At 40.5% G+C, this 27,018-nt stretch overlaps 1 protein-coding gene across 3 annotated transcripts in view; it reads left to right on the forward strand.

Moving 5' to 3' along the window:
- Nucleotides 1-27,018, forward strand: part of PTPRM (protein tyrosine phosphatase receptor type M) — a 655,853-nt gene that overhangs the window by 358,968 nt on the left and 269,867 nt on the right. For all 3 annotated transcript variants that reach the window (XM_068993577.1, XM_068993579.1, XM_068993578.1), the window contains exons 8-9: nucleotides 17,036-17,344; nucleotides 22,678-22,787. In XM_068993577.1, the coding sequence (XP_068849678.1) occupies nucleotides 17,036-17,344; nucleotides 22,678-22,787 (419 nt within the window). The remainder of the gene's footprint in view (nucleotides 1-17,035; nucleotides 17,345-22,677; nucleotides 22,788-27,018) is intronic.

The following is a 27,018-nucleotide window of genomic DNA, read 5'->3' on the forward strand; positions in this document are numbered from 1 at the left end:
TTCTTCTGACTGATATATGAAATCGCACATCCCATTTATTTCTGTGCAACATTATAAACAACATCTGTGTCTCTGCTTCCCTGGCAAGGATGGAGCTGCTCAAATCTGAGATTTATACCATGGTTTATCATCGTCCCAGGTGATTTTCATGGCAACCTTCAAAGCTTAAACCAAGAGCTTAAAGTATTTATTGCTCAGGTGTGATCATCGATTGACTTAAATAATGTCTTGGAAATCAGTTTACTCTGTCAGCTGCTTGGTGCTATAGAAACCCACGTTTGACTCTTGATGGTGTTTGGAATTTAATTAGAGGCATCATGAGGCATGGCCTTGGGTTAGTCTTCATTGAAATACCTTTGTGGGACCGAATTTGAAATGGCCAAGCACGTTTGTCATTTTTAGTACCGGGTGATTATATTTTCTAGTGGCTTAGATGGTAAAGAACCCGCCTGCCAATGCAGGAGATGCAGGTTAGATCCCTGAATCAGGAAGATCCCCTGGAGAAGGAAATGGCAACCCTCTCCAGTGTCTTGCCTGGAGAATTCCACGGACAGAGGAGCCTGGAGAGAGAGAGTCCATGGGGTCACAAAGAGTCAGACACAACTGAGAGACTGACACTTTCGCTTTTTGATGTTTTTTCTGCCTTACACAGTAAGCTGACATTCTGCGTTGTGTTTGTGCAGCATTTAAACCCAACCCACCCCCTTTTACAAAGACTCCCCCCGTCATGCTCTGACTGAGTCCAGTTGTGGTTGGGATTCTGAACCCCTGCAGGTCCTTGGTTCGGGTGAATAGCGGTTGGGAGACTGGTGACGTCTTGTTGACTTAGATATGAACCATGGCACCTGGGGTACAGTGGGGCAAATTGTCACTGACATGAGGATGAGGTGAAAAGTATATGTCTGTAGGCTTTTATCTTTCCTTTACAGCTCGACACATGCTTCCCCCACGACAAGGGAAGAAAATCACAAGGACCGGAGCTTGTCTCTCTTTGGAACTCTCTAGAATTAGCTTGTCATGAAATGTAAAACTAATGTGCAGTTGTAAAAACCGTTGCCAGCTCTTTCCTCAGTGCTGCCTGATGGCTAAGTAGATTTGGAAATGAAAGGGGTTATTATAAAGTGATTACTGAATAGCTAGGTATGTCATTTTAAACAAGCAGCTAAAATCTCTCTGTTAGACACTCAGGCTCTAGTCTTGTTTTGTATCATTCATATTTAAGACATGATTTTGATTGTGGAGGAGTAATCAAGCACTAGGGGTAATTTAAGAAAAAAAATACATATATGGGGTGATATTTTCTTTCATTCCTTATTAAAATACGTTAGAATTTAAATGAGGCATTCTCTAAAAATGTGTAACTATTAAGTAGGTACCAAATACAAAAATACGCATACCAGACGGCTCTAGTTTAGAGCTGAAAATTCTTCACCTGAGGAAAAACTTTTCTTTTAAAATTCAAGCAAAGCCTATTGTAAAATAATGTGTTGAAAGTGGCACACATCAAAGAATGAATGGTTTAAAAATTATAACTCTTAATATCTTATTACTGTCAGTTTCATAGGGGAGAGGAGATGCCGCGAAGAATCTTAAAAGGAAAACATAAAATCAAAATAAAAAGAGGTCCAGTTAATGTCGGCTTTCTTTTGCTTTATCTTCTTTTTAAATACTTTTCCTGGGAATCACCATCTGTGTTAGTGACTTGAACAGTTATGTAACCTCCAAATCCTTCCCTGCTTCCCCCCGACCTTGAGCTTTAGGTTTATCCTAAGGGCCATACCCGCTGTCTGTTCATGAATGGCTCAGGCAGCAAGCAGTCAGGCCCGTCACACCCCCAGCTCTTCCCCACTCTGGCCCCTGTCTTGGCAGGACTATCTTCCTGTCCCTGGTCCCACCCTCCCCCGACCGTCTAATGATGACATTCCGTGGTGTGTGGCTCCAGGATGTTTCCCGAGCTGCCATTCTCCTAGTCCAGGCTGGCTTGGCCATCACCAGAGGGTCCTCTGGGGAGAACCCAGCCTCGTACTTCTCCCTCCAGGCTCTCCCCATCTCAGTCCATCCTCTGCTGCCAACAGGCCGGCCCCCAGGTCTGCCCCACAGGCTCAGCAGGCTTCCTCTCCCCATAGAATTCAACTTCAGAAAGGATGAAAAAGCTAAGATATGTGGTATCATATTAATAACTTATTAGAAGTATTATCTGTGGATCTTCACAAAAATGTCTAATCAATTTTCAGTATGTCGGAATCCTGAGTATTTTTAACTCTAAATGGCAAATGGGTGATCTACTTTATTAAGATTATCTGATATGTTCTGTAGTTTTTAAGCCCGTCCTAAGAAATATGCAAATATTCAAGGAAGCATAGTTGTTTGTAATTTTTTAAGACAAGTTTCTGTAGCAAATTAACCAAATTCATAAGGAAATAAATATGTATCAGTGAACTGTGATTTCTTTTCAAAAGTTGAGTGAGGAATGAGCTGTAATAATAATAAAACCCTTATTTGTGACAGTTTCCTTGTTCTTTTATTAAAGAACAGTTCTTTTCTTAAAGAACAGTTCTTTTCTTAAAGATGGAAAATATGGCTGAGCAAATGCCCTGGTGGTCCAGTGGTTAGGACTCTGCTTTCACTGCCAAGGGAGAGCCAGGGTTCAATTTCCTGGTGGAGGAACTATTAATAAATAGGAGGCTCTGAACAGGTAAAAAGTTTTAAATAAGATTTCTCTACTTGGTATCAACTAGAGAGAATGGTTCTTATGGGTGAATCTAAAATGGTATTCGATTGGCTTTTTTTCAACCCTCATCACATTCTTTCATAACCAGAAGTGACTGGCCTGGGTACGCTTTTCCTCTGGATGAAATAAACAGATCCAAACTTGTAAGTTCCTTTTTGTGGTCATCACAGCTTTATGAGGGTTAGGGAAGGTCAATACACATTCTCAACCAATTTTTGACAGTTCTGAAAAACTCTGTGAAAATCACTTGCCTCCTCCTTTAATAGAGCCTGAAATAAATACCAAGAAAGTCTTTTACTGGAAGCTCATTTTTATTTCACACAACAGTTTCTTGTAAAGTTCATCTATAGGATGAATTACAGCTCGTTCATTGCAGGGCACCGGAACAACTGAAGACTCCGATTTGACTGTATAGCAGCAGTGTTCTTCCCGCAAGCATGAACTTTACACTTCGGAAATGTCACCAAGGAGCTGAGGCAGAAACGGACCATTCCAATCGTTAGGGGAGCCATGTTTATAAAGCAGAAAGTAAGACAGAGACGCGCAAATCACAGCGCAGAACTTGGAAAGGCCTTTCATAGAAAACTGGTAAATACCACAGGAAAGGAGATGGTTTCTGAATTGACTTATGAAAACAAAGGAACTGATCTAGATGCTTGGTGTTTATTATACTGTGTTAGAATCCTTTTAACTAATGCATTGATTAGTGAACATAGGATCCTTATAGGATGAAGCATTTGTGTTAGACATGGGATCAGTAGTCAGTGAACTTGATTGTTACAGAAGACAGGAAAACATATAGAAATGTAATCAACCTGTGAACATGATGTGAACATGAGGATTTTGACAGTGTGGGTGTCTAGAAGCCTCAGAGTTTTTAACTAAGAAAAAATAGTCATGAAAGAGACTGATTCTGAATCAAGATAGAAAGGGATTGAAGACTGCTTTTTTGCAGATAAAAAAGGTGACTAATACTGTATGTGTATGGATCTGTGGGACCAAATATATTCATTTTGGAGGGAGAATGGTATTTGGGATGCAACAAACAGATTTGCCTGACTGGTGTGCAAAGCAAGAATGGTTATGACCTGTTTGACAGGAGTGACTTACTCATGGAATCATTTTTATTTGGTTCCTATGATAAGAGGGCATCAATTAGAAGTCCTTAGATTGATTCAAACATACCATCAAAAAGGAAAGTCATCAGGGACAGACAGGATTAGGGAGGAATAGCTAAAACTGGTACCTTCATGAAAATTCAATTCATGTACTGTATGTGGATATATGGCTGTTGAAGTTAGTATTTGTGGTTAAAGGGTAAGTGAGTAAGTGGTATTTGTTTGCTGAAAAAAATCCACATACCTCTGTCTACATGCACACAGCGTATCCACTTCTGCACTGCTTTATCTTAAGTTTTGAAACCATCTGTTAAATTCCTTCAGACCTCTCAGTGCATGCAGCATGCCTATATCTTTTTGGTCGTGGAACTTGTATGTTTTTGAACAGCACACAAATATACACACATAGACACACACACACCTACGCACACTGTTTCCAGCAGGACCACAGTGTACGGTTGTGCAGAATGTGCATGGTGTAAGCATGCAGGGCCCATTCATTGCCTGAACCCCATAGATTTATATGATTCTTATGCAGTTTTCCAGCAGATGACAATAAGTGCCTTAAGGAAGGTGTGTTTTCTGTTGTACACAAACACAGGTTGGAACATGTACAACATGTGTACACAAACATGTTGTACCAACATGTTGTACCCATGGGTCAGCTGTGGCCTTGGACGGTTACCTTGCTCACGCTCTTCCCTCCTCATGCAGCCATCCCGAGCTCTGCGTTAGGCCTCTCTGAGAATCCAGGAATGAAACAGAGTGAGGTTCAGAGCTGGGGTAGGCGTCAGAAGAAGCAACACCTGTCCCTGAGTGGCTGAGCCGGGCCTGAGACTCAGCCTGCACGATCCAGGGGTCTGGTGTCTGGGCCAAAAGCATCGCTGGTGAGATGCCTGTTACACATGTGAGTACATGGCTCCATAAAGCTCTTAAGGTCAAAGGCCCCCAGCCATGGGTGAATATCCAGAACGTCTTCAGTGATATGTTATCCTGCTTCCCTTAGGTCTGGCTGTCAGAAACCGCAGTCTTTCTCTCCTAAGAATCAAGGGTAGACTGTCCTGCAGGAAGAGAATTTCAAAGAGCCAACAGAGTTTCTGGGATATTCATGCCTTCCTGTGATAACCTTCTTTTAAGTTATTATGTTGTTTTTCAGTTGCTAAGCTATGTCTAACTCTTTGTGGCCCCATGGACTGCAGCACACCAGGCTTCCCTGTCCTTCACTATCTATATTTGACATAAAAGCAAAAGAATATATGTCATCTGCATAAATTGTGCTACATAGCAACATTAACTGACTCTTTAGCTTAAAAATAGAGCCTCCTTAGAACCTCTGCATCTAACTGTTTGCTTCTCATTTTATTTCCCTGCCTCTAGGACTGAGATCACCAGTATCCTAAGTTTCTATGGATATTTGTCCTGTTTTTCTCTTCTTTCTTCATTTAAGTGGTTTTAACATATATGTATGCTTTAATTCCCTTTTGCCGGTTTTTCAGTGTTATAAAATCATATCATAGTTCTCTACTGCGACTTGAGTTTTTCACTCAATTCTGTATTTTCACAATTCGTTATTGTTTCATTCATAATCACTGGAGGAAGGTGTGTTTTTGAAACCATCTGTTAAATTCCTTCAGAACTCTCAGTGCACGCAGCATGCCTATATCTTTTTGGTCCTGGAACTTGTTATCTGTCTCTTTTCTGCTCAGTAGATGTTTAGGTTGTTTCTGCGTTTTTCTCTCTTATTCTTCTGTCAACAATGCTGCTAAGAACATTTCTGTACATATCTCCTGGCACCCCCAGGGAAGACTTTCTGTAGGAGTGCATATCTCCTAGTGCCCCCAGGGAAGAATTTCTCTAGGTGTGTGTATCTCCTGGCGCCCCCAGGGAAAAAGTTCTCCAGCAGTGTGCTTCTCACTCTTCTGCTGCAGTATGAAATGTATTTTACATTGTGGACACAATCAAACACACACCTGTGAATTCACAAGAGCTTGTGTATGTAAACTAAAACAAAAACTGCACAGTCCTCACCTTCTAACTTAAAATGTATTTGAATGTTTTAGTTTCTTTGTGTGTGTGTGTGTGTTTGTGTGTGCATGCACCCAGTTGTATCCAACTCTTTGTGACCCCATGGACTATAGTCTGCTGGGCTCCTCTGTCCCTGGGACTCTCCAGGCAAGAATACTGGAGTGGGATGCCATTTATCCCTCTAGGGGACCTTCCTGACCCAGGGATCAAACCCACATCTCTTAGGTCTCCTGCATTGGCAGGCAGGTTCTTTACCACTAATACTCCTTACTAGTCTTAAGACCGGAGAAGGCAATGGTACCCCACTCCGGTACTCTTGCCTGGAAAATCCCATGGATGGCAGAGCCTGGTAGACTGCAGTCCATGGGGTCGCACAGAGTCGGACACAACTGAAGTGACTTAACATAGCATAGCATAGCATAGTCTTAAGACCCAAGGGCCCAACCTGCATTCTAAAAAAACACTCCTCTTTTTTTGTGGCATCTTTGTCAGGTTTTGATATTAGGGTGATGGTGGCCTCATAGAATGAGTTTGGAAGTTTACCTTCCTTTGCAATTTTCTGGAAGAGTTTGAGTAGGATAGGTGTTAGCTCTTCTCTAAATTTTTGGTAGAATTCAGCTGTGAAGCCGTCTGGACCTGGGCTTTTGTTTGCTGGAAGATTTCTGATTACAGTTTCAATTTCCGTGCTTGTGATGGGTCTGTTAAGATTTTTCTATTTCTTCCTGGTTCAGTTTTTGAAAGTTGTACTTTTCTAAGAATTTGTCCATTTCTTCCACATTGTCCATTTTATTGGCATATAATTGCTCATAGTAGTCTCTTATGATCCTTTGTATTTCTGTGTTGTCTGTTGTGATTTCTCCATTTTGGTTTCTAATTTTATTGATTTGATTTTTCTCCCTTTGTTTCTTGATGAGTCTGGCTAATGGTTTGTCAATTTTATTTATCCTTTCAAAGAACCAGCTTTTGGCTTTGTTGATTTTTGCTATGGTCTCTTTTGTTTCTTTTGCATTTATTTCTGCCCTAATTTTTAAGATTTCTTTCCTTCTACTAACCCTGGGGTTCTTCATTTCTTCCTTTTCTAGTTGCTTTAGGTGTAGGGTTAGGTTATTTATTTGACTTTTTTTCTTGTTTCTTGAGATATGCCTGTATTGCTATGAACCTTCCACTTAGCACTGCTTTTACTGTGTCCCACAGGTTTTGGGTTGTTGTGTTTTCATTTTCATTCATTTCTATGCATATTTTGATTTCTTTTTTTATTTCTTCTGTGATTTGTTGGTTATTCAGCAGCATGTTATTCAGCCTCTATATGTTGGAATTTTTAACAATTTTTCTCCTATAATTGAGATCTAATCTTACTGCGTTGTGGTCAGAAAATATGCTTGGAATGATTTCAGTTTTTTTGAATTTACCAAGGCTAGATTTATGTGCAGGATGTGATCTATCCTGGAGAAGGTTCCATGTGCACTTGAGAAAAAGGTGAAATTCATTGTTTTGGGGTGAAATGTCCTATAGATATCAATTAGGTCTAACTGGTCTATTGTATCATTTAAAGTTTGTGTTTCCTTGTTAATTTTCTGTTTAGTTGATCTATCTATAGGTGTGAGTGGTGTATTAAAGTCTCCCACTATTATTGTGTTATTGTTAATTTCCCCTTTCATACTTGTTAGCATTTGTCTTACATATTGCGGTGCTCCTATGTTGGGTGCATATATGTTTATAATTGTTATATCTTCTCAGATTGATCGTTTGATCATTATGCAGGCCAATATCACTGATGAACATAGATGCAAAAATCCTTAACAAAATTCAAGCAATCAGAATCCAACAATACATTAAAAAGATCATACATCATGACTAAGTGGGCTTTATCCCAGGGATGCAAGGATTCAATATCCACAAATCAATCAATGTAATACACCACATTAACAAATTGAAAAATAAAAGCCATATGATTATCTCAATAGATGCAGATAAAGCCTTTGACAAAATTCAACATCCATTTATGATAAAAACTCTCCAGAAAGCAGGAATAGAAGGAACATACCTCAATATAATAAAAGCTATATATGACAAACCCACAGCAAACATCCTCAATGATGAAAAATTGAAAGCATTTCCCCTAAAGTCAGGAGCAATACAAGGGTGCCCACTTTCACCACTGCTATTCAACATAGTTTTGAAAGTTTTGGCCACAGCAGTCAGAGAATAGAAAGAAATAAAAGGAATCCAAATTAGAAAGGAAGAAGTAAAACTCTCACTGTTTGCAGATGGCATGATCCTCTACATAGAAAACCCTAAAGACTCCACCAGAAAATTACTAGAGATAATCAATGAATATAGTAAGGCTGCAGGATATAAAATCAACACACAGAAATCCCTTGCATTCCTATACACTAATAATGAGAAAATAGAGAAATTAAGGAAACAATTCCATTCACCATTGCAACGAAAAGAATAAAATACTTAGGAATATATCTACCTAAAGAAACAAAAGACCTATATATAGAAAACAATAACAACTTGGTGAAAGAAATCAAAGAGGACACTAATGAGAAATATATCATGTTCATGGATCGAAAGAATCAATATAGTGAAAATGAGCAATCTGTAGATTCAATGCAATCTCTATCAAGCTACCAACGGTATTTTTCACAAAGCTAGAACAAATAAATTCACAATTTGTATGGAAATACAAAAAACCTCAAATAGCCAAAGCAATCTTGGAAAAGAATGGAACTGGAGGAATCAACCTGCCTGACTTCAGGCTCTACTACAAAGCCACAGTCATCAAGACAGTATGGTACTGGCACAAAGACAGAAATATAGATCAGTGGAACAAAATAGAAAGCCCAGAGATAAACCCATGCACCTATGGACACCTTATCTTTTACAAAGGAGGCAAGAATATACAATGGAGAAAAGACAATCTCTTTAACAAGTGGTGCTGGGAAAACTGGTCAACCACTTGTAAAAGAATGAAACTAGAACACTTTCTAACAGCATACACAAAAATAAACTCAAAATGGATTAAAGATCTAAACGTAAGACCAGAAACTATAAAACTCCTAGAGGAGAACATAGGCAAAACCCTCTCCGACATAAATCACAGCAGGATCCTCTGTGACCCACCTCCCAGAATATTGGAAATAAAAGCAAAAATAAACAAATGGGACCTAATTAAAATTAAAAGCTTCTGCACAACAAAGGAAACTATAAGCAAGGTGAAAAGACAGCCTTCAGAATGGGAGAAAATAATAGCAAATGAAGCAACTGACAAGCAACTAATCTCAAAAATATACAAGCAGCTCCTGTAGCTCAATTCCAGAAAAATAAACGACCCAATCAAAAAATGGGCCAAATAACTAAACAGACATTTCTCCAAAGAAGACATACAGATGGCTAACAAACACATGAAAAGATGCTCAACATCACTCATTATCAGAGAAATGCAAATCAAAACCACAGTGAGGTACCATTTCACGCCAGTCAGAATGGCTACTATCCAAAAGTCTACAAGCAATAAATGCTGGAGAGGGTGTGGAGAAAAGGGAACCCTCTTACACTGTTGGTGGGAAGGCAAACTAGTGCAGCCACTATGGAGAACAGTGTGGAGATTCCATAAAAAACTGGAAATAGAAATGCCATACAACCCAACAATCCCACTGCTGGGCATATACACCAAGGAAACCAGAATTGAAAGAGACATGTGTACCCCAATGTTCATCGCAGCACTGTTTATAATAGCCAGCACATGGAAGCAACCTAGATGTCCATTAGCAGATGAATGGATAAGAAAGCTGTGGTACATATACACAATGGAATATTACTCAGTCATTAAAAAGAATACATTTGAATCAGTTCTAATGAGGTGGATGAAACTGGAGCTGATTATACAGAGTGAAGTAATCCAGAAAGAAAAACACCAATACAGTATACTAACGCATATATATGGAATTTAGAAAGATGGTAACGATAACCCTGTATGCGAGACAGCAAAAGGGACACAGACATATAGAACAGTCTTTTGGACTCTGTGGGAGAGGACGAGGGTGGGATGATTTGGGAGAATGGCATTGAAATATGTATAATATCATATGTGAAACAAATCGCCAGTCCAGGTTCAATGCATGATATAGGATGCTCAGGGCTGGTGTACTGGGATGACCCAGAGGGATGGCATAGGGAGGGAGGTGGGAGGGGGTTTCAGGATGGGGAACATGTGTATACCTGTGGCGTATTCATGTTGATTTATGGCAAAACCAATACAATATTGTAAAGTAATTAACCTCCAATTAAAATAAATAAATTTATATTAAAAAATTAAAATAAAATAAAAGACACTCCTCTAAGTCAGAGTTTCTCAGACTTTAATGTGCAAAGGAAGATTCGGCTTCTGGCCATTGGAGGTGGGGCCCGAGCATCTGTATTTCTAAATGAGCTGCCAGGTGTTACCAGTGCTGACTCTTCACCCCTTGTAATAGGCAACATGTGGGCTCAACCTTTCTGCTCCCCGGTAGGGAATGCGTAAGTAAACTGCCGTTAACTTCCTTAATGGAATTTGATCTGCATATATGATACATGTATACATTTGATATAGATCAGTTAAAATGATCTATAGGATCCATCTGTAGGTCTAAGCCAGATCTATGAGTTTCAACTTGGCTGATGTGGAACCCATCAATCTGCAGAGAATGGTAGCATTTGTGTAAAATTTTAGGCATCCTGGACACTTGTAATAAAAGTACAAAACCATGTCTGAGAGTGATGTATAATAACCTTGAGTTAGCCTACAGGACCCTGGAAAGGATTTATATCAGCAGTATTTTATTTCTTTAATCAAAAGTGCTCTGAGGCAAAACACCAATGTTAATATTTGATATTAGTAGGTACACAGGCGACTGTTTTATGTTGTACGTTTCAATGTGTTTTTTTTAAAAAAACTTATTACTTGAAATTTTAAAAACCTTAAATTAACACCAGGAAAGAACACTTTGTATTTGAAAGAAGAACATCTTTCAACCACTGTTGGACTCCTAGCCTTATTCTGAAAAGTTAATCAATTCAGGCAGAATAAATTATGAGAAACATTACTGTCAGTGAGTCTGTTATCAATGCCAACACTTCTTTATTGTGGAAGATTGTCAATTGTGAATCGTTTATTCCATCTTTTTTCCAGCTCCCATTCAACTATTAAGAATATTAAATCTTAAAATTCTTTAAAAGAAAATATTCTAAAAGTTTCGGTGACACTATCCTGAATCGAGACACCAAAAATGACTAACCAAAGGCCAAATTTGTGTTCTTTTACTGTAGGTTTTGTAATGTACAAACCAAAAACTAAACAGAGCCTGTGCACAGCATACTCTCTTAGGGTCACTTAGGGTCACCTGAGGCACAGGTAGCTGCCCCTCCAGACTGTCAGCCATCGCTCACGTTCAGGGTGTGGGTGCAGCCCCACCCTCTTGCCTGAGAGGGTCTGCATTCACACCTTGGTCAGCGTCCTCATCATTTCTTATGTAAGATCGTCTTTACATTTCCTGTAAATCATGAATAGAAATTCCTGCTTTCATCTGTAATCAAATTAGATTGATCAATAGGATTGATACATGGAGAGTCCAGTTCCCAGCAAGGTTACTTACCTTTAGGATTTAGGCTGAGTACAAACCAGCACCTGTAATACAGAAAAGATATGGTAAAGAACGCATCCATCCTAAACCAAGAAATATGGGAGGAATTTGCTTCTATGGGAGGCCTGGCATGGCTGCCCTTTCCTTCGTTATTCAATAAGACTGTTTTCTCAGCTATTGATTTAGTACTATTTTTGTTTTTGTTTTGTTGTTGTTGTTTAATTGCTAAGTCTTACCTAACTCTTTGTGACCCCATGGACTGTAGCCTGCCAGACTCCTCTGTCCATGGGATTTCCTGGGCAAGAATACTGGAGTGGGTTTCTAGTTCCTTCTCCAGGGTCTCTTCCTGACCAAGAGATTGAACCCGGGTCTCCTGCATTATAGGCAGATTCTTTACCGTCTGAGCCACCAGGGAAGCCGAAACTATGGAAAATAGCAGCTAATTCAAAAACTATACCTCTGTCGCTTACAAACAGTGCTCCTGTGCCTGGAATCTTTGTTGCTTGTGTGTTAGTCATTCAGTCGTTTCCAACTTTTTGTGATCCCATGGACTGTAGCCTGCCAGGTTCCTCTGTCCATGGAATTTTCCAAGCAAGAATATTGGAGTAGATTGCCATTTCCTACTCCAGGGATCTTCCCAAGGCAGGGATCAAACCTGGGTCTTTTGAAGTGCAGGCAGATTCTTTACTGTCTGTGTCTTTGCTGCTTAGGAATATTAAGTAAGTGGGAAGGCCAACATAGCATCAGTTAAACCAGCCTTTGCTCTGATTTAACTGTATACGAAAGTAAATAAAGCTGTTACTTCATTGTTTTGTCACCTTCTTTTGTGTGACTGGCGAGGCAGAAGTTTAGTAGCTGAAGATGCCAGAAAGGACCCACCCTGCCATTCTGGGTGTCATTCCTTTTATTGCAATAGACCTCTGGAAAGTCCGTGAAGAGGCAGAAAAGAGAAACCTGTTAGCAGGAGCCTCGGTTTGTAATCTGTGTTTTTGATTATCAATGACAGGATTCTAAAATTACACCCAGATGTATCTCACAGGTTCTGAAATTGAGTTTCTGAAAAAGCAGTGTAGTTGTAATGAAAGGTAAAGGGCAGGGTTCCAGAGAAACGAGCTGTGAATTGAACCTGCAATGGAAATTGATCCTATCACTCAGTTTCTGCCCTTATCCGTGGAAGAACAGGACTGGCCATATGAGAAGGCGGGGTCCCTGGTTAAATAGGATTGCCAGAGTGCTGGAGGCCAGAACCAGCTCACTGGTCCCTCAGGTCAGGGCTGCAAGTGTCAGGTGTCTGCTTGAAACCTGACTTGAAGTGGCAGAAAGAGAACAGAGGGGAAGATGCTGCCAGTGGTGCTGGCAGGGAAACCAGTGAGAACTCCCTGCTGAAGCTTCAGGCATGACAGCCACCACACCCCTCAGGGATACCGCTCTGGTCACTTACTGTGAGCCCATGGGCCCAGACTGGGCCCCCTGGCCTCGTGACTGGTGCCAACGATGCCTTCCGGTACCCATTCCACTGAGGGCCAAGGGATTATGAAGAGAAGTTACTGGCCTTGGAATCCACACACGTCCTCCAAAACATCTTTAGGATCATGAGAAAAGATAGACGTATATTCCCTACTACCCTGTCGTCTGTCTTCCCTGGTGGCTCAGATTGTAAAGAAAGTGAAGTGAAGTCGCTCAGATGTGTCCGACTCTTTGCAACCCCATGGACTATATCCTACCAGGCTCCTCTGTCCATGGAATTTTCCAGGCAAGAATACTGGAGTGGGTTGCCATTTCCTTCTCCAGGGGATCTTCCCAACATAGGGACTGAACCTAGGTCTCTCACAGTGCAGGCAGACGCTTTACCCTCTGAGTAAAGAATCTGCCTGCAATGCAGGAGACCCGGGTTCGATCCCTGGGTCGGGAAAATCCCCTGGAGAAGGGAATGGAAACCCACTCCAGTATTCTTGCCTAGGAAATTGCATGGACAGAGGAGCCTGGCAGACTACAGTCCATAGGGTCTCAAACAGTTGGACACCACTTAGTCACTGAGCATGCACACAGAATGTGGTTCAGCAAATTGAAGACACTCCCTGAATTTCATAGCGAGTGAGTAACTGGACTCAGATTGGTACCCAAGGCTCCTACGACCACCTCCAGTGGCATTCGTTGTTATAGAAGAGTGTCTTTTTGTCACCTCCAGGACAGCTTCTCCTATTCAGGGAGCAGATTTATTTGTTTAGGTTTGGCTGTGCTGGGTCTTCATTGCTGTGTGCGGGCTTTCTCTGGTTTGGGAGAGCAGGGGCTACTCTCTGGTTGTGGTGTGGGAGCTTCTCATTGCAGTGGTTTCTCTCGTTGTAGTGCACGGGCTCTAGGCACGTAGGCTTCAGTAGTTCCAGCACGCGGGCTCAGTAGTTGAGGCACAGATGCTGATCAGGTGTGGTTTGCTGGACCTAGAGCACACAGGCTTCAGTATTTGTGGTGCACCGGCTCAGTAGTTTTGGTGCACGGACTTAGTTGCTCTGAGGCACGTGGAATCTTCCTGGACCAGGGATTGAACCCATGTCGCCTGAATTGGCAGGTGGATTCTTATCCACTGCTCCACCAGGGAAGTACAAAATTAAAATATTTAGGAAAAGAAATATTCTGTTTGGAAAAGCTTCTGCAAGATGGTTTTGTTTGCACTGATCAGGAACAAGATGCAAACCAGTCTGGACAACCCTGCTTCCATTTAAGACTCAGGACTCACACAGCCTCCATCTCTGGTCTCTTAATACCATTCGTGACAATCGGGATTCTGGGGACTTGGTCGTAGGGGTGGTTGTTTGTGCTAGGCTTAGCTATTTGACTTGGTGAGTTTACAGGAAGTCATCACTTTACCATGATGGGATTCTGAGAGGTAATAACAGACGGGAAGAGAGCATGTACTTCAAGACAGCTTGACCAGTAGACAGAGCCTTCATTGTTTTATCCTGGGGCTTAATTCACAAGTGTTTGTTCTTGGCTAAGGAGTATTAGAATGATGCAGGCTTACTTCTGCAGAAAATAGTTTTTCTAGTGAAATTAAGTTATTACTGCACTGCTTGTTGAAATTAATATCTGAAGCATTTAGTCATTTAGTAAGTAAAATTGATGAAAACCTTGGAAAAGTGCTTTAGAACAGTCCTTGTGGAGACTTGTGATTAATAGGGAAAGGAGTGTAGATGCACATTAATCTGTTTATATAAGGGATCTGGAATGTATTAAAAGTTTTTGTAAGCATTCAACTAATGAAGCATTATATAAAATTAGACATTGCCTTTAGATGGTCAAAATTCACTAGACTGGAAAACACTTTCAATGTTATCACTAGGTAACTTATTTGTGATATTTTCCCAAACACTAGTAATTTAAATATGAAAAAACTGATTCAGTAAAATGGAATGTTCCATGAGCATCTTCCACTCAGGATTCTCCAGGGAGATTTTTCCTCACTTGTCCTTGGTTCCTAGAGTTATTACAGGACAGAGTAGTGTGAATGGTCATGATTAACCTTGTGTTAGGGTTTGAACAGATAGATAACTGGCAGATAAACCCTGTCTCACAAATGCAAACCCAGAACATTATTTCACAGGAATTGTTTCATTTGTTGAAAACCACAAGAAAAGGGGGTTCCCTAAGTTCTCTCTAGGCCCTAAATAATGGAGAAAACAAGGAATTTACACACAGTGAAAAGCAAGATATGAACATCAGTGATAATCCAGACAGGTTTCTTCTGGTGGCTAAAAAGTATACATGTGGTTGTCTGGAAAACCAAGGCTGGGGAATGTGGCCTGGGACCCAGCTTCCATGGAACCAGAGGGAGTAGGGGGAAGGGTTCTTCCCAGCACTTTTGTCCCAAGGTTACATTCACAGGACTTTATTCTGGTTTACATCCCTTGATCTTGTTTCTGGTGGAGTTTTACGGGTCTTAACGTGTGGTTTTTTAAGAAATCTGATTCTCTATTTTGGTGGACACTCTACAGTAGAGTGGCAACAGCATATGTTTCATTGTCAAACATACAAATGCAGAGCCACGGTCAGTCCTTGACCTTGGGCAACTTGTTGACCCCATCATGGTCACAGTGTTTTCATTTCTATCTTGGGAAAAACTGGATTGTTAAGGAGTGGAGATTATATACACAAAACAACCCATACATAGGAAGTGTACACACAGGACATGGTGGCTGTTATTTCTCCAGTTTTCATGGGTATTTCCCCTTTCCAATTAGAGATCTCCTTATAGATCATAAATGGTAACCACCTTCAGGAAAACAAAAATCAAAATATATGGATCAATTGAACGTATGGATATACTAAAGTAAATATTTTAGATTAGGTGCTCCCCAAACCCATAAAAGGTAAACTTCTTAGAAAGATGCAAGGTACATCATAGGGCTCAGTATATGTTTTATAATTAGTTATTATTGTATTTTCATCATATTTCCGTAAATAAGTTTAAGCTTTCTCATAAATAACAAGGTGCTACTGTATGCACGGGGTACTGTATTCAATATCCTGTGAGAAACCATAATGGAAGAGAATATCAAAATAAAATATATATGTATAACTAAATCACGTTTCTATACGGCAGAGATTACAACATTGTAAATCAACTGTACTTCATTAAAAAATAAATATGCATGAAAAAGCTTTCTCTATATATATTCTTTCTCTTAAGCCAATCAGAATGCTCATGTTCCTGCAAATCATTTAGATTTCTAAGCTCCAAACTCTGTCCCTGGAGCTTGGGCTGAGGAACAACACTGAGACCTGATCAGGGGTAGGAAAGAATTACTTCAGTAGTGACTGTGTAGAATTCTCTGTAAATCAAAATCTGAAAAGGCTGGAGTTCTGCTCAGAAGTTTATACTCTTTAATCATTGTATTTCATGCTGAATTTGCAAGCTTTTACTTTTATGTTTTCTAATTCCATAATTATGAATTAATTTAAAAAGATAAAAAGTATATGCGTCAGTTAGCATGAAGATTAGTTTTGTGTATCAGAACCCCAGAGGAAAGAGCCTTAAACAAAAGCACTGTATTTCCCTCTAATGAAAATTTGGGGAGTAGACCATTCAGGGCTCGTACGGTAGCCCAGTGATTACCAGGAAACCCATTTCTGTGTTGTCATTGCTTTGAATCCTGCATGTTTAAGTGCATCATCGTCCATCATGGCTGCATGAGTGCAAGCTGTCCTAAGTCGAGCTAACAGGACAGAAGGAGGAACAAAGATGGGGAGCCCCTTCCTCTCAAGGAGACCCCCCGGAAGCCATTCCCGACATCTCACCTTGTATGCCATCCACCAAAACTTGGGTTCAAGGATCAGACTTCACTGCTTAAGAGGATGGAAACTGTAGTCTTTATTCTGGGTGGCGTTATGCCCAGCTAAGTGTTAGAGAGTTTATTCATATGGAAGAAGAGAAAACAAGATATTGGAGACCAATATAATTATCTGTGGCACCTAAGCTTCACCAGAACTTTTATTATCCTTTTCTCTTATGTTTTCTTTTTCCTTCTTTTCCTCATTAGATCCCATGCGTGGGCCAAGGAAGCTGGAAGTCGTGGAAGTCAAATCTCGACAGATCACCATCCGCTGGGAGCCCTTTGGGTATAACGTGACCCGTTGCCATAGCTACAACCTCACAGTCCACTACTGTTACAAAGTTGGAGGGCAGGAACAGGTGCGAGAGGAAGTGAGCTGGGACACAGAAAACTCACACCCCCAACACACCATCACCAACCTCTCGCCCTACACCAACGTCAGCGTGAAGCTCATCCTCATGAATCCGGAGGGGCGGAAGGAGAGCCAGGAGCTCGTAGTACAGACGGATGAAGATCGTGAGTACTTTGAAGTGATGTGTTTATGTCAAACATGCAGTCTTTCAGAAATGAAGCTTGTGTTTCTTTCTAACTGAGATCTTTACAACGAAAATGGAAGAAAATTGCTTACCATGTTGAATAACGTGTGTCTGTGCTGCATCTGCTGAAACACTGATTTAAAAAGGTGAAGACAATAAAGATACAGAGGCTTGTTTTAACTTTTATGTCATATAATTAGTTTTCTACGTACGATAATCCTACATGGCTCTGAACAGTTCTTCGTTCAGATTTTGTCATCAGGTTGGGAATGAGGTGTTGTTTGGGTATTAGGTTATCTATAGGAAAGACTTATTCATATGGCATTCTGAAACATTTTTCATAATTCAGATTAAAATTCAGCCCCAGATAGAGGCTGCCTTTGCTCTTCAGCACAGTGCTAAGAAATTACCACATGAGGTCGGTGGTCAAGTAATAGTCATTCTTTTCCATAGGAACAATGTAATTGAATATTACCTCAATAACCAAGATTTCAGTAAATAGACTTCTATTAATATGTGTCAGAGTACTTCTGGAGTACTTAGTAGTAGATCATTACTATTCTAGAAGCCTTGTTAATATGAACAGTGATATTACTGTCTGTTTTATCTTTCTGCCTTGAGGGTTTTTTCAAACTATATGTTAAATTGAAGTCTAGTTAATTTGCAATGCTAGTTTCAGGTGTACTACAGAGTTTTATATATATCATATATAAATATATATGTATAAGTTTATATATATCATATAGTTATATATGATATATATAAAATTCTGCAGTACACCTGAAGTTAACAATGCATATATACATGTATATATACAACTGAATAAATATTAATATAGGTATATATTCTTGTTAAGATTCTTTTCCATCATAGGTTATTGCAAGATATTAAGTATAGTTCTTATCTATTTTATATACAGTAGTGTGTGTATGTTCATCCCTACTTTCTACTTTATCTCTTCCCGCTCCCTCCTTCCCGTTTGGTAACATAAGTTTGGTTTCTGTCTGGGAGTCTACTTCTGTTTGTCAGTAAGTTCATGTGTATCATTTTTTTAATTCCACATGTGAGTGATATCATGTGATGTTTGTCTTTGTCTGACTTCCTTCACTTAATATGTTGATAGATTGTTCTTTTCTCTCAGCTTCCACTGCCTACATCCAGATCTCATTATTTTATTCTGAAACTTCTGTAGTAGTTTCTGACCTTTCTTTGTGGTCCCAACTTCTCCAAATTCCAGGGCCCCCTACCCACTCACTAAACTTATACGTAAAATACCTTTTTATCACCTCACTGTCTCCACAAGAGCCATCAGTGACTCTCCTTGCCCAAATCTGAACTGTCAAAGTCCTTGCTGTTCCTGGTTCAGACTCTAGAACTGGGAGTCTCTTCTCCTACACAGGGCATCCTGCAGAGCAGTCCTCTGGGCACGGGTCCTACGTGCACACCCCTCGCATCCTGAGCGCCCCCCACAGTCTGTTCTCCTCTGCACATCCCTCCCACCTGGCTGCCTCCATTCCACCTCCTCCACTACCCTCCAGAGTGCTCCTTACTTTCAGATCCTTCATGAAGCTGTCTCCAACTCTTCCCACCCTTATTCTCCACATTCTCTGACCTTATTGCACTTGACAAGATCTTTAAATATCTGAGCCTTAATTTCCTTGTCTGAGAAGCAAGAATCGTACAGTTCTTTAGCATTTTAGGGTTAGAAGGCATTTTCATCCAGGGCTGTTTGTGTTTGAAGAGAAGAGTCTTTAATAGGTGAGTGTTATTATTGTTGTTGTAACAGATCAAAGCAACTTCTCTTGACCCTTACTTATTCTCTCATTATATTACATGTAATTTTTCCCTTTTAACTGTAAACTATTTGAGAGAAGAAGCCATCTATTTTTTTTTTTCTATAGCAATATGGATGATATTGAGTAGGCAATAAGCACTCAAAATACTTTGTTAGTCATTAATAGAAGAGTAAAGTTTGCTAATAATCTTTTAATTCAGGCTTAAATCAGCAGTAGTTTTCCATCATGCGAGTGGAATGTCAAATTCAGTCTTTCATAGAGATAAGAGATGTTATGCTGAGGTGTGAACCCACCGAAACTTTGAGGTTTCAAATTGACATGAACGGAGAATTCTGTTAAGTGCTGTTGAAACATGAGGTTAGAATAAGTTACTTATCCATTAGTGTGTTTATTTATTTATTTATTTTTCAATTTTCTGAATGTTGAGCTTTATTTTTTATTATTTTTTTTTTACTTTACAATATTGTATTGGTTTTGCCACACATCAACATGAATCTGCCACGGGTGTACACGTGTTCCCAATCCCACCTTCCCCCCACACACACACCATCCCTCCAGGTCATCCCAGCGCACCAGCCCCAAGCATCCTGCACCCTGCATCGAACCTAGACTGGCGATTCGTTCCTTATATGATAGTATACATGTTTCAATGCCATTCTCCCAAATCATCCCACCCTCTCCCTCTCCCACAGAGTCCAAAAGACAGTTCTATGCATCTGTGTCTCTTTTGCTGTCTCACATACAGGGTTATTGTTACCATCTTCCTAAATTCCATATATATCATTAGTATACTGTATTGGTGTTTTTTTTCTGGCTTACTTCACTCTGTATAATCGGCTCCAGTTTCATCCACCTCATTAGAACTGATTCAAATGTATTCTTTTTAATGTCTGAGTAATACTCCATTGTGTACATGTACCACAGCTTTCTTACCCATTCATCTGCTGATGGACATCTAGGTTGCTTCCATGTCCTGGCTATTATAAACAGTGCTTCGATGAACATACTTATCCATTAGTGTGTTTAAAGTAGCTTGCTAGTCCCTGGAGTTGAGCATGCATGACTTCCAAACAAAAACCTATTGGTTTCATAGCATATCAGCATCCAGTTAATTAGAAAAACTTTGATTTCAAATTATATTTCTAAACAAGAACAAAAGAAAAAAGACTTCAAAAAAGGCAGGAAAGGACAGAAAGAGAAAAATGGATAATACTGAGCTCTAAGAAAAACAATTGAAGTGTCACTATCTGCCACTAATAAAGGCCACAATTCATTGTATGTTGTGAGTTTTATTATACTATAATAATTTTGTTTAAATATCATTTATGAGAAATATGTGGGAAAGATATATCTTTTATTGCTGTTATGAGTGTCACTAGACAGGGCTCAATTCCACAAACTTAGATATATTATGGTTCTATACTCCAAATCATGAATTTCTACAACTTCTAAAAACCAGTGCCAGACCTAAGTTCCCGTGAAGTGCTATCTTCCTAATTTAACTAACCTCTCTGGTATTTTATTTTAATCACTTGATCTGTTCTTGACCTAAAAGCAATTATATGAATCCCATTTAGGTTTTCCTGTTGTTAACATTTTCATGGTTACAAGGCCTCCAGTACATTTTATTAAGTTTATCCTTTTAAGATACCCTCTGTTCAACATCAATTTGACAATCTCTTTTTAAAATTTTAGTCCCATTTATACTAATTGAATTAAATCAAAGATTTGTTTTTTCTAAGTTTTTGCCCTCCTTGCACCTGTACATAGATTAATGAATGTCAAAGTGTTAGTTGCTCAGTTGTGTCTGACTCTTTGTGACCCCATGGACTGTAGCCAGCCAGGCTCCTCTGTGTGGGATTCTCCAGGTAAGACTAGAATGTGTAACTATTTCGTTCTCCAGGGGAACTTCTGAACCCAGGCATCGAACCCGGGTCTGCTGCATTGCAGGTGGATTCCTTACTATCTGAGCCACGAGGGAAGCCTCACATAGATTAATACACATTTTGAAGTCAGAAGATTATCATAAAGCAGTAAAACCACACACATCATAATCATCTTGATACTTTTAGGAACTGATGACATCAAAATAAACACTGTCAAAGTCAAGGAGAAGAGAATGAGCTGAGCTTTCTCTGTTTTGGCCCATCATAGTCCAGCTTCTGATTGTGTTGAGCATTTTAGTCTCAGAGTCCAGAATCCAGATTTTCTTGGAACTCACCAGTATCATCACTCCTTAAATATCTTGTTTTTTTGCTTCACTGTAGTTTCACATCAATTCCTTCAATCTGGAACAACTGTAACTATTTTCATATATATATATACATATTTAGAGTTTTGGAATTAGGGATCAACTTATTCCAACTTCCTCATTTTAGAAATGAGACATCTGATAACTAAGAAGGGTCAGTGCATTGCCTAGATTTCACTGTTTAATCCCTGGAAAGTCTTAAATCAGAGCCCAGGCCTCCCATCTGAATCAGTGATATTTTTTCTGCTACACCCCACTTAGTTCTATTTAGAATAGCTGTCAATATCCTCCCTCTATAGGAGAAGGCAATGGCACCCCACTCCAGTACTCTTGCCTGGAAAATCCCATGGACGGAAGAGCCTGGTAGGCTGCGGTCCATGGGGTCGCTAAGAGTCGGACACGACTAAGCAACTTCACTTTCACTTTTCACTTTCATGCACTGGAGAAGGAAATGGCAACCCACTCCAGTGTTCTTGCCTGGAGAATCCCAGGGACGGGGGAGCCTGGTGGGCTGCCGTCTATGGGGTCGCACAGAGTCGGACACGACTGAAGTGACTTAGCGGCAGCATAAATAGCCCATCAACTAAACAAATATGTACAACCTTTGTGTCCTCTTGAAACGCTAGTCAGTCTTTTCAGTTGGCACAATCTCAGCAATTCTTAAGGGCTCCTCATACCCTCCACCAGCTAACAAAACATTTCTCTAGCCCTGTCTTTTCAACGTTATTGAGATGTGTTTATCAAATCATGAGCTGACTTGGGTGGTTTGTCCCCTTTGGTTATTATGAATAGTGTTCCTCTTAATATTTGTGTACAAGCCTTCGAGTGACCAGTCTTTTCAGTTCCCTTGGATATATACCTAGGATTAAAGTTACTGAGTAGTTTATCTATGTTTAACCATCTTCCAAAATGGCTGCACCAGTTTACAGTCTCATGAGTTAATGTGTAGGAATTTGCATCATTCCACATCCTTCTTTATTTCTGAACAATAAAAAAAGTTTATTTACAAAATAAAAAAAAAGTTTATTTACAAGACTTGAATTGTCTGATTCAAACATTTTAGAGAAAAATGGGATGAAATTATTTTCTTTATAAAGACAGTATAGCCAAAATGGTTTTAAATTTCAGGTTTTTGCAAGAAAGTGGAATATATCTATTAAAATCTTTTGACTCAATAGAGAGTTAACAAGCTATTAAGTCTAGAAAAACTTTTCTTTCTTTCTTTTTTTTTTAACTGAAATATGTATCGATTTTTCCCACTTCTAGTTCCAGGTGCCGTTCTTACTGAATCCATCCAAGGAAGTACCTTTGAAGAGAAGATATTCCTTCAATGGCGAGAACCAATTCAGACCTATGGTGTCATCACTCTATATGAGGTAAGGTATACTGTTGTTAGTAATTTAATTTTTACTATAACTTGTATGATTGCTCACCTGTCTAGTATTTAAAAATACATAGTGGCATCATGTCTTTTAAGAAGTTGAATGCTTTCACTAGTTATAATGGTTACCGAATAGAAGCAAAATAATTAAAGATGGGTTTTCAAATTATGGATAATCTCAGGATGTATACTCACAATGATTTAGATGTGTCCAGATTACCTGGTATTGTATGTAAAGCCACAACATGGCATAGTTTAAAAATCACTTTTTTTTTTTGCTTTTTTTGCCACTTTATTTTTTTAATTGAAGGATAATTGCTTTACAGAATTTTGTGGTTTTCTGTCAGACATCAGTACTGCTACTGCTAAGTCACTTCAGTCGCGTCCAATTGAAGACCCCATAGACGGCAGCCCACCAGGCTCCGCCGTCCCTGGGATTCTCCAGGCAAGAACACTGGAGTGGGTTGCCATTTCCTTCTCCAATGCATGAAAGTGAAAAGTGAAAGTGAAGTCGCTCAATCGTGTCCAACTCTTAGCGACCCCATGGACTGCAGCCTACCAGGCTCCTCTGCCCATGGGATTTTCCAGGCAGGAGTACTGGAGTGGGGTGCCATTGCCTTCTCCGGTCAGACATCAATAGGTATATACATAATGTATAATCATCCATAGGTACACCCATGTCTACTCCTCCCAAACCCCCTCCCTACTCCACCCTTCTAGATTGTCACAGGGTCCCTGTTTGAGTTCCCTGAGTCAAACAGCAAATTCCCATTGGGAGACCCTGATGCTGGGAAAGATTGAGGGCAGGAGGAAAAGGGGACGACAGAGGATGAGATGGTTGGATGGAATCACCGACACAAAGGACATGGGTTTGGGTGGACTCCGGGAGTGGGTGATGGACAGGGAGGCCTGGTGTACTGCACTTCATGGAGTCGCAAAGAGTTGGACACGACTGAGCGACTGAACTGAACTGATCCATTTTACATATGGTAATGTAAGTTTCCATGTTACTCTCTCCATCCATCTCACCCTCTTCCTCTCTCCTCCCTAAAATCACCTTTATTAAAAACAATGTGTTCTGTAGTACATATTAGTTTGGGCTTCCCAGATGACGCTAGTTGTGAAGAACTGCCTGCCAATACAGGAGATGAAAGAGACGCGGGTTTGATCACTGGGTCAGGAAGATTCCCCTGAAGGAGGAAATGGCAGCCCATTCCAATATTCTTGCCTGGAGAAATCCCATGGACAGAGGAGCCTGGTGGGCTACAGTCAATAGGGTTGCAAAGAGTAAGACACGACTGAAGCAACTTAGCAGGCATGTGCAGTATATACATTATTTAGGAGGCAACCACGGCATCCTGTCCTTACCAGCTCTAAACTCCTTTGAATGTGAAAGTGAAGTCGCTCAGTTGTGTCCAGCTCTTTGTGGCCCCCTGGACTGTAGCCCACCAGGCTTCTCCTCCCATGGAATTTTCTAGGCAAGAGTACTGGAGTGGGTTGCCATTTCCTTCTCCAAGGGATCTTCCCCACCCAGGGATCAAACCCAGGTCTCCTGCTTTGTGGACAGACACTTTACCATCTGAGCCACCAGGGAATCCCTAAACTCCTTATAGAACCCTGATGATCCAATTAGCAGAGTCTCTAGACATTGTCTTGGGTTAACAACAGAATAATGTCTCTTGGTTTCTTAGCATTAACAGAACACCTGTAGAGTTCTGTGACATAGTTTCGTCTATTGATAGCAGAGCAGAACCTGATGACTTGTTCAGGGGGAAAAAATGACAGCCCTAGCGGGGTGGCAGTCATCATCACATCTGTATGAGCGTGATTTCACTCTGCCTATTGTCATAGAAACAAGCAGGTGCATTTTTTTTCAAGCTAGCACTTATACGAATGCAAATTCAACAAAATTATATGTTGTTAGGTTTCTGAAATTTGCAGCCTTTCTTCCCACGGGACCTTTACCTGAATACCTTTCAAAGCTACTGACAAAGCTGGGAAAGATTCACTGTCAGACAGTCATCACTGGTGACCCGTCTCCCTGACCCACCTAGCTTCACAGCTATGCTTCCTTGTACCTTTGGAAAATTGGTATTGAAATGCGGAAAAAAAAAAAAAATGTTGTTCATTGAAAGTTAAACAAAGTAAGAGGAAAGGAAAAAAATTGATTTTCATGTGGAATGATTGACACTTTCCTAGGCTGCTTCATGGTAAAAGAATAGAGTGTTATGAAAATTCATGCCTCTGCTTTTGTAGAGTTGTTTTTTACAATCAAGTCAAACAGGTTCTTTTTTAGCTCGGTGATCAGAACCTTTTAGTTAATACTTTTGGCCCCGTGACCACTTTTTAGTTCTGCCTTCTAGATTCTTACCTTAGGATAACAGAATATTTTGCTAAAAAATATACAATCTTTGAAATCAATGTTAAGTTCCAAGAAATCAGTCCACTTGTCCTGAAAGCCACATGTTGATATCTAGGCAGACAGAAAATAAAGATAATATTCTATTTTTCTGATTCCATGGAGCATAATCTTTGTATAAGAAGGAAATTTTATGCAAAAACAATAGAAATCATAATTCAGAAGCAGAACCCGTTAATCTCTCTGACTTCAACAGCAAAGATATCCTAGTTGACACTGATCTAAACGCTACTACGAAAGGGCTGTGTGAATGTGTCATAAAGTGAAGTGAGAGTTGCTCAATCATGTCTAACTCTTTGCAGCTATACAATCCGTGGTATTCTCTAGGCCAGAATACTGGAGTGGGTAGCCTTTTCCCTTCTTCAGGGGATCTTCCCAACCCAGGGATCGAACCCAGGTCTCCTGCATTGCAGGTGGATTCTTTACCAGCTAAGCCACAAGGGAAGCCCACTGTGTCATAAACCAGGTCTTAAAACTCAACTATAGGTAAGAAGAGGGCTTCCCAGGTGGCACAGTTGGTAAAGAATCTGCTTGCAATTCAGAAGACACAAGAGATGCAGGTTGATCCCTGAGTCAGGAAGATCCCTTGGAGGAGAGCATGGCTATCCACTCCAGTATTATTACCTGGGAAATTCCATGGACAGAGGAGCCTGACAGGCTCTAGGCCATGGGGTCACAAAGAGTTGGACATGACTGAGCAACTAAGCATAGTACAGTATCAAAATGCAAACACTGCATATCGAGCCTGGTTAAGGAAGTTTATCAGTTAGTAAGGGCTTCCCTGATAACTCAGGTGACAAAAGAATCTGCCTGAAATGCAGGAGACCCTGGGGTTAGATTCCTGGGTTGGGAAGATCCCTGGAGAAGGGATAGGCTACCCACCCCAGTATTCTTGGGCTTCCCTTGTGGCTCAGCTGGTAAAGAATCTGCCTGCAATGCAGGAGACATGGGTTCAATCCCTGGGTTGGGAAGATCCCCTGGAGAAGGGAAAGGCTACCCACTCCAGTATTCTGGCCTGGAGAATTCCATGGACTATATAGTCCATGGGGTTGCAAAGAGTCAGACATGACTAAGTGACTTTCACTTTTCCCCAATGCACAGGGATACATGTCCCAGTATTTTCATTGTCCCCACTAACTGTATATGACCTCCAGGCTGTTAGTCATGAGAGTAACACATCAACAAGCATTAAAAAAAAAAAAAGAAACCACTTAGTATGTATAAGATGTTGGAAGAGGACAAACTATATAAGATCTCTCCCTCCTCTTTTAGAGGTAAGCAGTCCTGTCAGCAACTAAGTATAGAAAAGAATAAAATGAGAACCACGTATTGCTTCCATGCAGCAGTGCGTGCAAGATTGTCAGGCACGTAGTAAAGAACAGTCTGGGCTCGTCAGCTGATTGGGGACATAGACAGACAGAGCATTGAAAATCCCTCAAAACCCCCAGCCTGGAGAGCTGGGCTCAGTAAGCCAGTGTCCCCTCAAAGGAAGAGAGTCAAAGTGTTAGTTGCTCAGTCATGTCCGACTCTGTGACCGCATGGACTGTAGCCTCTGTCCCTGGGATTCTCCAGGCAAGAATACTGGAGTGGGTTGCCATTTCCTTCTCCACAGGATCTTCCCAACCTAGGGATTGAACTCAGGACTCCCGCAATGCAGGCAGATTCTTTACTGTCCAAACCACCAGGGAAGCCCAATGAGACAGATCAAAGGGTCGAGAGAAGGAGAATTGAGGGGCCTGTTTGGCATCAGTGTTCCAGGCCTCCTGTGGTATTATCCCGGTTGATAGTCATTACTACTCCTGCCATG

Source organism: Capricornis sumatraensis, chromosome 21, assembly GCF_032405125.1.
Source record: "Capricornis sumatraensis isolate serow.1 chromosome 21, serow.2, whole genome shotgun sequence".
Taxonomy (NCBI): Eukaryota; Metazoa; Chordata; class Mammalia; order Artiodactyla; family Bovidae; genus Capricornis; species Capricornis sumatraensis.